Source organism: Paramisgurnus dabryanus, chromosome 17 (genome assembly GCF_030506205.2).
Source record: "Paramisgurnus dabryanus chromosome 17, PD_genome_1.1, whole genome shotgun sequence".
Lineage (NCBI taxonomy): Eukaryota > Metazoa > Chordata > Actinopteri > Cypriniformes > Cobitidae > Paramisgurnus > Paramisgurnus dabryanus.
The window spans coordinates 9,735,500-9,748,853 of NC_133353.1; the positions used below are offsets into that span (position 1 = coordinate 9,735,500).

General features: G+C 37.8%; 1 protein-coding gene across 10 annotated transcripts in view; it reads left to right on the forward strand.

The window, feature by feature from the left end:
• Window positions 1-13,354, forward strand: part of LOC135761036 (ryanodine receptor 3) — a 63,950-nt gene that overhangs the window by 683 nt on the left and 49,913 nt on the right. For all 10 annotated transcript variants that reach the window (XM_065275123.1, XM_065275124.1, XM_065275129.1 and 7 more), the window contains exons 2-13: window positions 5,023-5,142; window positions 8,423-8,524; window positions 9,604-9,618; window positions 9,806-9,880; window positions 9,952-10,030; window positions 10,186-10,298; window positions 10,784-10,883; window positions 11,377-11,470; window positions 12,266-12,340; window positions 12,431-12,587; window positions 12,786-12,950; window positions 13,195-13,316. In XM_065275123.1, coding sequence (XP_065131195.1) covers window positions 5,023-5,142; window positions 8,423-8,524; window positions 9,604-9,618; window positions 9,806-9,880; window positions 9,952-10,030; window positions 10,186-10,298; window positions 10,784-10,883; window positions 11,377-11,470; window positions 12,266-12,340; window positions 12,431-12,587; window positions 12,786-12,950; window positions 13,195-13,316 — 1,217 coding nt within the window. The remainder of the gene's footprint in view (window positions 1-5,022; window positions 5,143-8,422; window positions 8,525-9,603; window positions 9,619-9,805; window positions 9,881-9,951; window positions 10,031-10,185; window positions 10,299-10,783; window positions 10,884-11,376; window positions 11,471-12,265; window positions 12,341-12,430; window positions 12,588-12,785; window positions 12,951-13,194; window positions 13,317-13,354) is intronic.

A 13,354-nucleotide genomic window follows, 5' to 3' on the forward strand; every position in this document is an offset into this window, starting at 1 on the left:
ATCATGGCCTCTACATTTATTACATTAGATTAGAGTTGATCAATATAAGTCTGGAAAACACCAGACTTATATTGCTGATATTTAATAGTTGATTGAATAAACAGCCTGCACTATATGACAGATACAGACAGTATAGAGGTCTGTGATGTTATTATAATGAATCAGGTCACATCAGAGATGATCATACTGTAGATTGAATCAGGAATATTGTTGAATGTCTCCAGAATAAAATGTGGGAATATGCATGAAATGTTTTTTATTTGAATATAATTAGATTGATAGTCTTGACAGAACGAGATGGATATAAACTATAAAATAAAGTGTTTGAAAATGCATTACATTTTACAAGATGGAATATTCAGGTGTTTTTTGGTTTCTGGTTATATTTGAAGTTGTATTGTAATGATTTATTAGTCTGCATTTGTTCTCTTGGGCTTTATTTCATCAGTGTGTTTGTCAGGTGGTGTGTCAGATGTTATAATGTGTGATGGCATCACAGTGTTTCTCTCTCCCCCTCTCTCTCTCTCTCTCTCTCTCTCTCTCTCTCTCTCTCTCTCTCTCTCTCTCTCTCTCTCTCTCTCTCTCTCTCTCTCTCTCTCTCTCTCTCTCTCTCTCTCTCTCTCTCTCTCTCTCTCATTCTCTCTCTCTCTCTCTCATCCATATAATGCCTGTGTGTTTGTTGTGTAATTTTGTAAGTAATAATGTTTTAATGTCTCTTCTTTGGCTCTGACGGTTCATGTTGTTTCTGTGACTGAAGTGACTCAACAGCTTGTTGCGTTTCTCTACAGGAGTGACGGTGCATTGCTGTCTGTCTCTGTGTGTGTGTGTGTGTGAGTGTCTGGGTGTGTGTGGGTCTGTGTGTGTGTGTGTATGTGTGTCTGGGTGTGTGTGGGTCTGTTTGTGTGTGTGTGTGTGTGTGTGTGTGTGTGTGTGTGTGTGTGTGTGTGTGTGTGTGTGTGTGTGTGTGTGTGTGTGTGTATACACCTACTGCAGTAGTAAAGTGTTTATCAGCAGCTCTGTCTCACTGCAGAATTACTTGGGTCTATCTCTTTCTTTCATTATGCGTTTTTATTTCTTTATTTAATCAAGATTATTTCTGCATACAGTAAAGAGTGCTTGTGCTGATTGTTATAGAGAGTGTTTGTAGACATCTTTCCTCTGTAAAACTGGCTGAATGTAGAAGCTAAATGTGTTTTTCTTCTGCTTTTATTTACCGTGTCATCCAAGACTTCAGTCCCAGAGCAGAAAAATCACAATATCTTTAAGTGTTTGTCCTAGACGCCAGTGAAATGAAATCAAATGGTCCCAGAGGAAACATGTGCGAGGTCTCAGGCTTCTCAGATGTTTCTTCTGATAAAAAGGCCTCAGTAATTTTATCAGAGAGCTCATCGACATATCAAACTGCTCAGATTTTAATAATATTGAGACATTTTCTCCTGAAAGACTAAATGATTCTGAATGATGATTTCCTGGTGATGTTCTTTAAACTCTAAATGTCAGGAATAATCAGAGATGGGTTTGTGTTCTTCTGCCATGGAAGTCTATGGCAGTACATAGAAACATATGATAAACAGTTATGAAGCTTGGCACAGAACTGTTGCCAAACCAAGTGCCTATCTCAAACCACTTAGCGCCACCTACAGTTCAAATTTTCACTTAACTTTCGACTTAAAAGTGCTAGAAACAAAATAGTTTTCCTGGCTCTTGATGATTTGAATGCATCCTATGATGTCATTTTCTGTCATCAAAACATTCTGCCATGTTGAATTAAGTTTATAATTTCCTAAACCTGTTTTGTAACTCCTCCCACAGTGTTTCTCCTATTTGCATGAAATTTGGTTCTAGAGACATTCCAGAGCAAAAGTTATTATATTGATTTTTGATAGACCAATCTCATGTCAACAAATTCGACAACAAGCACACCAAAATGAATATGAGACTATAGCTTCACTAAACCTTTATGTATTACAGTTTTTTTCGATTGCTAAACGACAGTGGGCACAACTGAAGTCACATGTGCAAAACTCTAACTACAGTCTGCACAGCAGCAGTTCATGTGGACCAAACTCTAGTTTGTTTTTCATTGCTTGAACACAGTTTTCAAAACTTTACACACTTATTCCATGACTTTAACCACAACCTGCACAACACTGTGGATTTACAGCACTTTGTTCAAATGCTAAAACACTGCTGTCAAAACTGTGAACCACACATTCAAAACACAATTGATTTCAGCCTTGTGCCTTTCAAACACTGCTGATTGCAATTTCATATAAATATAAATTCCAATTTCATTTATATATACTAATATTACCTTTCATGTACTTTAAGTTTCTACCTTTTTTTCTCATTACTGTAATTCCGTAAATTACTACAGACTACTGAAGCAAACTGCTAATTTTCATTTACCTTAAAAAATTATGATGTTCTAGAAAAAATAATGTGATAAATCAATCAATAAATCATTCTTTAAAGAAAACATTACTTGGTGTGACATCACTGAAATTGTTGAAACTGTAAAGATATAAAGTTAGTATTTTGTGTATTGGTGTTTGATGTTAGTGTTTTTCCTCTCAGTGTGTTGTGAGTGACAGTGTGTGTTATCTCAGTGAGGGTTGTGTTTAGTGTTTGGCTGCACGGAGCTGTTTTGAGCCATATGTTAAGAGTTGTGCTCAGGTGACTTTTGGTAGTGCAGACTGTAGTTAGAGTTTTGCACATATAGCTCCAGTTGTGCCCACTGTCGTTTAGCAATCGAAAAAAACTGTAACATGAAACTTGGTATACGTCATCATAGTCATGACATGAAGCTATATGCACAGTTTCATCACAGCGCCACCTACTGATGCAAAATATAAAATATAAACATTTTACATTTCACAAGACTTTTTTAAGATGTCAAATAAATCTTTGGTGTTCCCAGAGTACATATGTGAAGTTTTAGCTCAAAATACCCCACAGATATTTTATTATATCATGTTAAAATTAACATTTTGTAGGTGTGAGCAAAAATGTGCTATTTTGGGTGTGTGTCCTTTTAAATGCAAATGAGCTGATCTCTGCACTAAATGCCAGTGCTGTGGTTAGATTAAGGGGCGGTATTATTAAAATAAGATCCCCTTCTGACATCACAAGGGGAGCCAAATTTCAATGATCTATTGTTTCACATGTTTGCAGAGAATGGTTTACCAAAACTAAGTTACTAAGTTGATCTTTATCACATTTTCTAGGTTGATAGAAGCACTGGAGACCCAATTATAGCACTTAAACATAAAGTCAGATTTTCAGGATATGTCCCCTTTAAAACGTAGCAATAATTGAGTCTAACTCTGCGTCATATGCTTTTTAAACTGCTTTCCCATAAAGTGTGTCACACTATGTGTGTGTGTAACTGTGTGTGTTGAGATCTCTTAAGATGAGAGGGTTTTTTTATCCCAGGAGAATCATCTGAGAAGCTGAAGGATGAAGCGGATGAGAATGACATTTTATAGATGTCATGAGACTCTCTTACTGTAGGTGTTTGTGTATATCAGCAGTTCTTGTGTAACATCTTCACACTGTAATGACATGAGAAGAGAATATCATGCTGAGGTGTAACCATGGTGACTGTCGTGTGTTCACACTCGTACACAGTCAGTGACATTATGAGTCTGTACCAGAGGACTTTATTAACCAGGAATATATTGTCCAGTGTTATGAGTTTATGTTGTTTAGAGAGGCTTTTATACTTTGTTGAAAAAAACTAAATGTTGTTGTGCCAGAATCCTTTCATTAACATTGTATGGAGAGAAATATAATTCTTATGAAGTGAGACATTTAACTCCTTTAAATCTCAGGGGAGATTTGGCTGAGAAATGCTGGCACACAGAAACCTCACACTGCTGATTCACTAACATTCATCTAAACACATTGAGCCATTAGTTATTAAAAGAGATCATCCTCTATACAGGTCAACTGATCGTGTCTAGATATGAATAATTGTTTTTGTTGAACGTGATGATGATGATGATGATGAGCGTTTGTGTGAGATCAGATAGTAAAGTGTTGGTCTATCAGTCTGATATCAGAGATTAATGTGAACCCATGAAAATCGTTATCTGAGCATTTTAATTATTAGTTTAATCTTTATACTAGACATGATATGATTTCATTGTGTTTATTGCTGCATGTCTCAACCGGCTTGTGTTACTTTCAGTACTTCTTTATTCTCATTACTTCATCACATTGCTGTCCAAGAGAAACGCTTGAGATTTTTCTTTCCTGTGCTAGATTCGGTGTAGAATAAATCTTATGATTATCTCATCACATTTACATTTGTTTTGATTTATTCAAACATGAGATTTATCAACATAACTAGAGAAAATGTTTGTAAATATTCATTAAGTAGAGTTTAAGTTCTTGTAATTTGGTTTTAACATGAATTAATACGATTTTGCCCAGTAGTCTGATACAGAAGGTCATACTGGTGATCATGTGATCAGATATAAATGTGTTATTGAGTGTGTTAGATTATAAAGTTGTTGTGTATGATTATTATGTCAGACCTGACTCTCAGAAAGAAGTTATTTTGTTTCCTGAAAACTCACATTATCTGAGTCATGTACTGTAGCATTTCAATAAGACCAAAGCAAATCTATATGAAGTAAAACTGTATGAATCATCAACAGCAGCAGTCAGACAAAGCTGTGGTCACTTAAGATCATTTGATTTTCTCACTCAATTGTTGTCAGGTTATTTTTTTATTTTTAAAATTCATTTTAATGTGAACTGATATGACTTATGAAGGTCAAGTGAAGCATGTTGCATTGTGGGATACAATAATGCACATTAGTACAGTAGATCATCCAGGTACTACAGTTTAGACAGTATAGTGTTAGTACTGTGTGTATTAGAGATGTGTAACACTAGTCGACTAAATGTTACAGCTGCATCTCTGTTGCTTCTGAAGATTCCTCTGGATGCTAATACATTCTTCTTTTCTTTTGCATATCTCTGATCAATGATATCTGTGTGTGTTTCTCACAGGATGATGAGGTGGTTCTGCAGTGTGTGGCGTCTATTCAGAAAGAAAACCGAAAGTTCTGCTTGAGCGCTGAGGGTTTGGGAAACCGACTCTGTTACCTGGAGCCCACCTCTGAAGCTAAGGTCAGCACACACAGAGAGACACACAAACACACAGAGACACACACACAAAACTCTGTACACATCGATCGGTTCTTAGCCTGATATTTTTGTGTATTGCACACAACAGCTGAATGTACGCAGTGTTTTTAATTCTCTTGTGTGTCCTGGAGGTTTTATAGGTGAGAGATGGGACGACTGACTCTTCAGTCTCAGCACATGAGGTTGTGATGTTATGAGACAGGGATGATATATTACCTCTCTCACTGCTGGTTTGCCTTCATTGTGTGTATCGGCCCTTAGAGAGAGAGAGAGAGAGAGAGAGAGAGAGAGAGCGCTACTGTAACAACATACTGTATCTGATCATTGATTATTTGGATGAGTTTATGGTGTAAATACAGATGGTTGACTCTTTATGTTCAGAAACACAGGAGATAAGTTTTCAGGAGTTTGATCTAGGAGTGATCTGTTTAATCTGTCTTTACGCTGTAATGGCAGCGAGAGAGTTTGGTGACGTCAGCTCGGCTTTATGGTTATATTTTATCTGATGTCTCAAGTGCTGTAATTGAAGATTTAAGGTAAAAGCACAGGTGACCCTTGAGGTGCTTCATATCCTCGATCAGACTGCAGTTATATCAGACTGTGTCTATCAGAGGTTAAAGGTTATTCTCTTCTGGATGGTTGAGGTCAAATGAAGAAACCACAGCTCTCTGTTGGTGTTCAAACACAATTAATTTGATTGAATATCAGTCTACACTTGGTGTTTTTTTTTTTTAAGAATATCACTGTAAATCACGCTGTAAATCTCTGCGTGTCTGTAACTTTATTGTCATCTGAATTCACAGCTGATGTGTTTTGGCAAGTATTTTTACAGCAGCTGTAGTGAAAGAATGATGAGGTGGTCTGTGAATAAATCTCTCTTGGTTTGGACAGAGATTATTTATAAAGAGCTGAATCTGAGTCCCAGTTTCTCTTACTGCACTGCTAAGACTCAGATGTAGGCCACGTACAGTGACATTCAGCATTCATGACACACTTCACTATTAATGTAAAGTCAGTTTATAACACACATTTACACTCAGCACATTAAACCTGAAACATTTTCAACACAAGCTGTAAACTTTTATATTCAGTGTTACATCAAGAAATGTTTTTATTCTTTATTGTTGATTATTGGTGGTGTTGAATAGTTTGCTGTATTCAGTGCTAAACTTGCTTCAGATGAGACACTGCAGGGTTTTATTGTGCAGCTCTTCTGTGAAATCTCCTGGAGCAGCCCTGGAGCTGTGTGGCATCACGATGATCTACTTTCTGAAAGCTTGCATGCGTTTCATTTATCATGAAGCACGAGTGCACCTCAAACTGTCAGCTGGGTTTTCTTTCTGTCCTCTTTGGCTTTATTCCTAAACCTTCATCTGAAGACGTGTGGGGGTTTCAGAGACCTGTGGATGAAATAAATTTAAAGCTTGTAGTGTGCAGCATTGCAGATGAAGTTTAGTATTCACCTGAAAATGTATCTATAATCCAAACAGCAAATGACTCCGGGTCTGCACTGGAGCAGCTGACTTTGGCATGGATCTGATGCAGATCCGGCCCAAAATCATCTGATGTCTGGGAAGTCTGACTCTTTAACCGTTAGGCCACAACTGCCCCACTTTTAATCCTCTACAATGAGTTTATTAGAAGATTAATGGCATTATTCTTCTGTTGTTTAGTAATACTAATCATCTGAGGTCTGTGAGTTGGTGGCTCTTTTTGGCTTCGTAATAACATTGAGGGTTGTTTAATGTTCTATAGCCCCAAATGCACATCCATCCATCATAAAAGTAAAAAAGCCACATGCAAAAGCCAGAAGGCGCTCTAATGCAGAAACTCAATATGTGCTGCAGACGAAGAACCATACTGTGACAGTAGGTGCTGAATTAGATGAAGTATCTCGGTGGAGGCTGGCCAATAGGGCGGCACTCTGTTGCCGCCTCCTTAAAGTTGGCCACTTGCGCAGGACTTTGCGCCCCAAACCCTCCCGCTAATGTTGTAAGGAAGCTAATCAATATTGTTTTTTATGTTTTTGACCTCCTGTGATTGGATCGTAACCACGTTGCAGATTGGTGTGTTAACTGTTAGCTACGGTACTGATGATCAGTGGAAGCAAGTGAAATATCTCAAGATGAAGGAAAATATGATTTTATCCTTACAAAATCAACTTTCTCAAGGTGTTCAGTTGAAGAATAAATAAAGAATTAAGAAGCTTGAACCAGATTGCCCAACACAGTCAAATAATTGCAGTCTGTGTGCTCCACTACTTCTTATGGAGAGTTGGCTAGCTGGATGCTAATGTAGGTCATGACTTTTATTGTTTCACTGTTCGCTGTTTTAATGTCTGAATGTGTGATAGACTGCCGATAGACCAATTTTGTGGTGTGTTTGAGCTGGCTTTGTGGAGACATTTTTAAATTTTGAATTTGAGGGGCAAGCAAATGAATACTTCAAGGTCTTGCCTTTTTGGGTACTTTTTGTCTACTGTTTTTATAATACAATCAATTCAGATATACTACTCACCTTGCCTACTGATTTTCACCTACTATATAGTCGGGAAGTAGGCGGTTTCGGACGCAGCCCAGGAAATGTATAAGCATGTTTATAGCTGCACTTCAAACATTTTCAGGTATTTTCATGGTAATAAATAATGTTTATAATGATTATGTTTGACAAGTGTTGCTCAAACTTTTAGATTGATAAGGACTTCCTACTGATCAAAGAGCCGTAATACATGAAAGAGCTGTGCATAATATCACCTTTGCCATTTCAGAATCGAAATCAGACAGGTATTATTAGTATGTGTCGAGATTTATCATTACACCCCTACCTGTGACAGACAATTATGATGTGAGACTATGAGTAAATTAAGAAATGTTATAAAGACAAGTATTGATTTAATGAGGTTTCTAATTAAAAGAGGAAAATGCTTCCTGAGATTTCCCTTACAACAGACAAACACATCAAACCTTCAGTCAATGTTCTTGTCAATCAACAGCAGTATCAGGATCTGCAGACAGTAAATATATTGTGAATGAGATCTTTCTCAGAGAAACCTAAAGACTTCAGTATGATTCCCTAACCTCAGTCATAATGGACAGTTTTGTGTTATATTTGTGTAATAATCCATCACTTCTGTTTGTGTCTTCATAAGATCTTGTGTTGTATTTACTGGATTTAACTCATTTTATGATTATAAATGAGAATCGGATGAGTTTGCTGAACGTGTTTATTGATTATGTTTTCTCTCTCTGTGTGTGTGTGTCAGTATTATCCTCCAGATGTGTGTATCTGTAGTTTTGTACTGGAACAGTCTCTCTCTGTACGAGCGCTACAGGAGATGCTCGCCAAAACCGGACAAAACAATGATGTAAGAACAAAAACACACAACATTTGCACATAACAGTTTTTTTTAGAAACCTTTTTGCTTTAATGGTTTGATGTGATGCATCATGAATGGAGTTTTAGGTAACGTTTCGACCAACTTTAGTTAGTAGCACACCAGCACTAGTCTGTATTTAGTGTTCATAAGCTGTGTCCCAATTCAAGGGCTGCGACCTTCTAAGGACGTATTTTAAGACCGATTGCGTCACAGCAGCGCGACTTAAGGCCAGTAAGGCCGTCCCATTTCAAAGGATGCTTAGAATGAAGCCTCAAAATGCGTCCTCATTTCTCCGCGCTTTTAAGGATAGAACGAATGGATCCTTAACAGCCGAGGATATCCCAAGAGTCATTGCGCGTCTGCAACGGCTGCATATAATGGGTGGATATTCTAAAATAAACAATTAAAACCTTTATTAAATAAAAGTGTATTTATCAGAAAACATTTTTTTCTTGTCACTGTTTTATTATTATAAGTTATGTTTTGTGTTAATAATAATCTTTTTATGTTGCGTTTATTTATAAGGTTGATTAATTTGGTATACTGTTGAATAGTTTAATATACATCAACGTGTCATATTTCTAAAATAAATTAATAATTTTTCTTATGTCATATTTATTTTAATAAGTCAGAAACGTGCATGTGGGCGCGTGCAGCAGGTGACGCTAATTATGGGTCCTCCGAAGGTTAGACCGTCTCATTTCAGTTCTCTTCGCGAACTTCTGAGGCTTCCACCTCGAAAGACCGAGTGCTCATCTTTTAAGGTCGAATGCTCATAAGGTTGCAGCCCTTGAATTGGGACACAGCTATAGTGTTTGTGATTTCCAGCTGAAGGTTAAGATAGTGATGCTTCAGTCCATGTGACTCATACAAGCTTTCTCTGATTGGCTAATATGAAGCTGATGAGCTGTGACAGCTCTGATATTTACCTCTGTGTTACAGCTCTTTATAAACACACATACATGGTTTTGTACACATTTAGTGATGTATTTCTGTGTGTGGATCTGCAGTGATGAGGAATTTTGTTGTATTTTTCTTTTGTCATTTCTCTGTCATGCTTCTTGTAGCAGTTCATTAGAAAGGTGAGTGATTCTTACTTTAATGTCCCTGTCTCAGATGAATGTCTAAGAGGATTCTTACGTGTTTGCATCAGTAGAGACCTCTTCTTATGTTTAGATATCATCAGTAACCATCTGGACATATACAATATTTGTTGCTGAATGTGTGTGTGTGATAAATACAGTAAGTGTAAGTGTGTTGTATTGACAGGGAGCTCACAGTGCAGGACACAGAACCGTACTGTACGGTCACGCTATTCTTCTCAGACACTCCTTTAGTGAAATGGTGAGAGACTGACATTCATACCGTATATACTACTTAAGTTCATCTACTCATATCTACACATTGTGTTGTAGTATCTGACCTGTTTGAAGACATCAAGATCTTTGACAGATAAATTGTCTTTTGACGTCGGACTGCAAGAGGATTCGATAGGTAAATACACAAACATTTGTTGTGTTCATATCTAATAAAAAATGAAATATGATGAAAGATTCAAGGATGTTCATACCGACACATGACGCACAACAACAGCTGATATATAAGCACAGGTGACGGATGTGTGACGCTGTTTACTTGACGTGTTTCAGGTGAAGCCTGCTGGTGGACCATTCATCCCGCTTCCAAACAGAGATCTGAGGGAGAGAAAGTTCGGATTGGTGATGATCTCATTCTTGTCAGTGTTTCATCTGAACGCTATCTTGTGAGTATCAGTCATTGACTTGAACGAATATGTGATTTATTTTTAGGTGTATAAATAAAAATATAGCAATATAACAGAATCAGAGGCTGAAAATACATCATGTGACGTATGCAGTCATTGTGTGTGTGTATGTGATTTACGTGTGCGGTCGGTCATGTGCTCTTGTCAGCAGGTTATCATATAAACATATAAATGTTATTAACAACATTAATTTTATAGCCCTATAAAAAACTGTAATGAATACCTGGATGTGTCCAAAAAGTGTGGTATTACTGTGGTGTTTTTTGTGAAATGTAATGTTTTAGTACTGCAAGGCACAAACTTTGTTTTCTTTGTCTGTTTAAACAATAATTATTATCTTTATATCACTCAACTCATTTTCATAATGCCAAGCTTTTAAAATTGACCTCTGAGAACAGTGTATCAAAGAGAAGACCTGAGTCGAGAGGATGTGTTGCCATGGTAACCGTTACTTCCTTCCACAGCATCTGTCCATATCCAATGGGAACGTCCAGGTGGACGCATCATTTATGCAGACGCTTTGGAACGTTCATCCCATCTGTTCAGGAAGCAGTGTTGAAGAAGGTACACACAAATCCCAGTGAAGTTTACTCATGATGTCATATTTAACGTCTGGCATTTCTCCTGATTAATGTTGTTTGCTAACTAAGACATTACTAGTTCTATTGCTGATAGTGATTTAACCTCTAAAGACCTTTTTTAGTTTTTTGCACCACAATAGACCTACTTAATTCTGTGTAACTGGAATCTGTTGTACACAAACATGGACAATTACACTGCTTCATGTTCAAAGAAAAATATTTAGTTATTATAGTTATTGGTTCTTCCTAACCCCAAAATAGCTGGTAGAAATATGAAAAAGGAAAAGGGTTTGGGGTCATAGGAGGTTAAGCAACCCCCATGACCCTGAGATTGAAACTTCAGCACATAACTGTCAGTGCTACAGACACAAACAATCCTCAGATCATGTGACGTGTGATCTATAACAACCTCTGGTGTGACACAGTGGTGATGTGGTTTCATTACTTAATCTGATGTTTATTGTATATATCTGTAGGATACCTTCTTGGTGGTCATGTGATGCGTCTGTTTCATGGTCACGATGAGGTTTTGACCATCCCAGGGTCAGATCAGAGTGAAGAAGAACAGAGGTACAAACATGATCTCTAAAGACCTGATATCATATCAAGAGTAACCACATTTCAATAACTCTCAGAGATCCAGAATAAACATTTACATTCAACAAGATTCAGTCTGATCTGAATCAGACACTTTCATAGACACCTTATAGATGATGAATCTTTCACAATGTAAAGCAGCTTTTTACTGCTTTTAAAGCAACACTTTGTCGTAGAGGTCTTCTTGGGTCCAAAGAAATGTACTTGACTCTAAATGACCCTACTCACTTTGACTTTGGTATCAGTCATCACAGACTAAGGCCTGTGGCATTGCGTCTCGTCCTTGAAATCTAATTAAAGGAACTTTCTCTTGTGATCTTCTGTATTTGACCTCAGAGGACACGAGTGAAAGATTTGTGTTATCTGCCAGTGCAGTCACCTGTATAAGTAATAGAGAGCGTTTGTCTTCTGATAGCTTACATGAATGTTACTGAGGTGATCAATAAATCCATCAGCTCACGATTTCACCTTCAAAGTCACTGCTAAAACATCTGAAAGCATAAAACTGAACAAGTCTCAACACCTACAGTATATAAAGTCTAGTAATACAGTGCATTGGACCGATAACTGTAGTCCAGTCACAGCTAATGTAATATCATTGAGATATAATAGAAATGTGCGCTCACATTCAGTCATTCAGTCAGATTCTGTAATGTACACTACACTTAATACTTACACTGTTTCAATGTTTGGATGAGATGAGTTTGTCAGGTCTAATCCACCGTGAAAGACGTTTATAAATGTAGTGTTTTCTTTGTTGTTTTTCAGGATTGTGAACTATGAGACGGGGAAGGCCGGAGCTAAAGCTCGATCTCTGTGGAGACTGGAGCCGTTACGCATCAGGTGTGATCACTCAGAGTTATTCGAGTGTCTGTATAACATCATCACACCATCATTATTCTGTCTTTACTGTATGTTTGTGTCTGTATGCAGTTGGTGTGGCAGTCACATTCGCTGGGGTCAACCCTTTCGTCTGCGTCACCTCACCACCGGTCACTATCTGGCTCTTACTGAGGACAGAGGGGTCGTTCTGCAGGACCGCCAGAAATCCGACACCAAGTCGACTGCGTTCTGTCTGCGAGCATCAAAGGTCTGAAACATCTCGTGTGCTGTAGGAGCGTCTGCGATGATAATGACTATAACTGTGATTTCTTGGTCTACAGCTGGTGGTCGTGATGTACTCACTCACAGTATCAGATTAAATCCCCATCTCATTATAAAGGATGATGTTTAGCACTGTTAGTTAAAGACACATGATTCTATTAATGTGTTTGCTGTGTTTCTTCAGGAGAAGCTGGACTGCAGTATAAAGCGTGATGTTGAGGGAATGGGGGTGGCGGAGATCAAATATGGAGATTCTTTGTGTTTTGTGATGCATGTGGCGACGAGTCTGTGGCTGACCTATCAAGCGCCTGATGTCAAATCAACTCGACTGGGTCCTCTTAAACGACGAGTGAGTCGTACTCACGTTCATACAGTGTGCATGTTGACTGTGGTTTAAATAAGAAACAAAAGTGACACAAATAATAACACATACATGTACAGTACTAACCTTACATGGCACACCTGCTGCTGTGTCAGATATTTTGATATTCATTGTGTTATTGCATTGGGAGTGTGGGAGTGTTGGGTATGTCATGATGAATAAAAGCTCATTTGATTTCTTAATGAAATGCTTTTGTGTGTTTCTTATTAAGGTCTGTTTTCATTCAGAAGGACATATGGATGATGGGCTGACATTACAGCGCTGTCAACATGAAGAGTCGAGAGCTGCACGAATTATTCGCAACACCACACGACTCTTTAGTACCTTCATCAGGTACCAGAACACACACCTCCATATGTGAAGACACACAG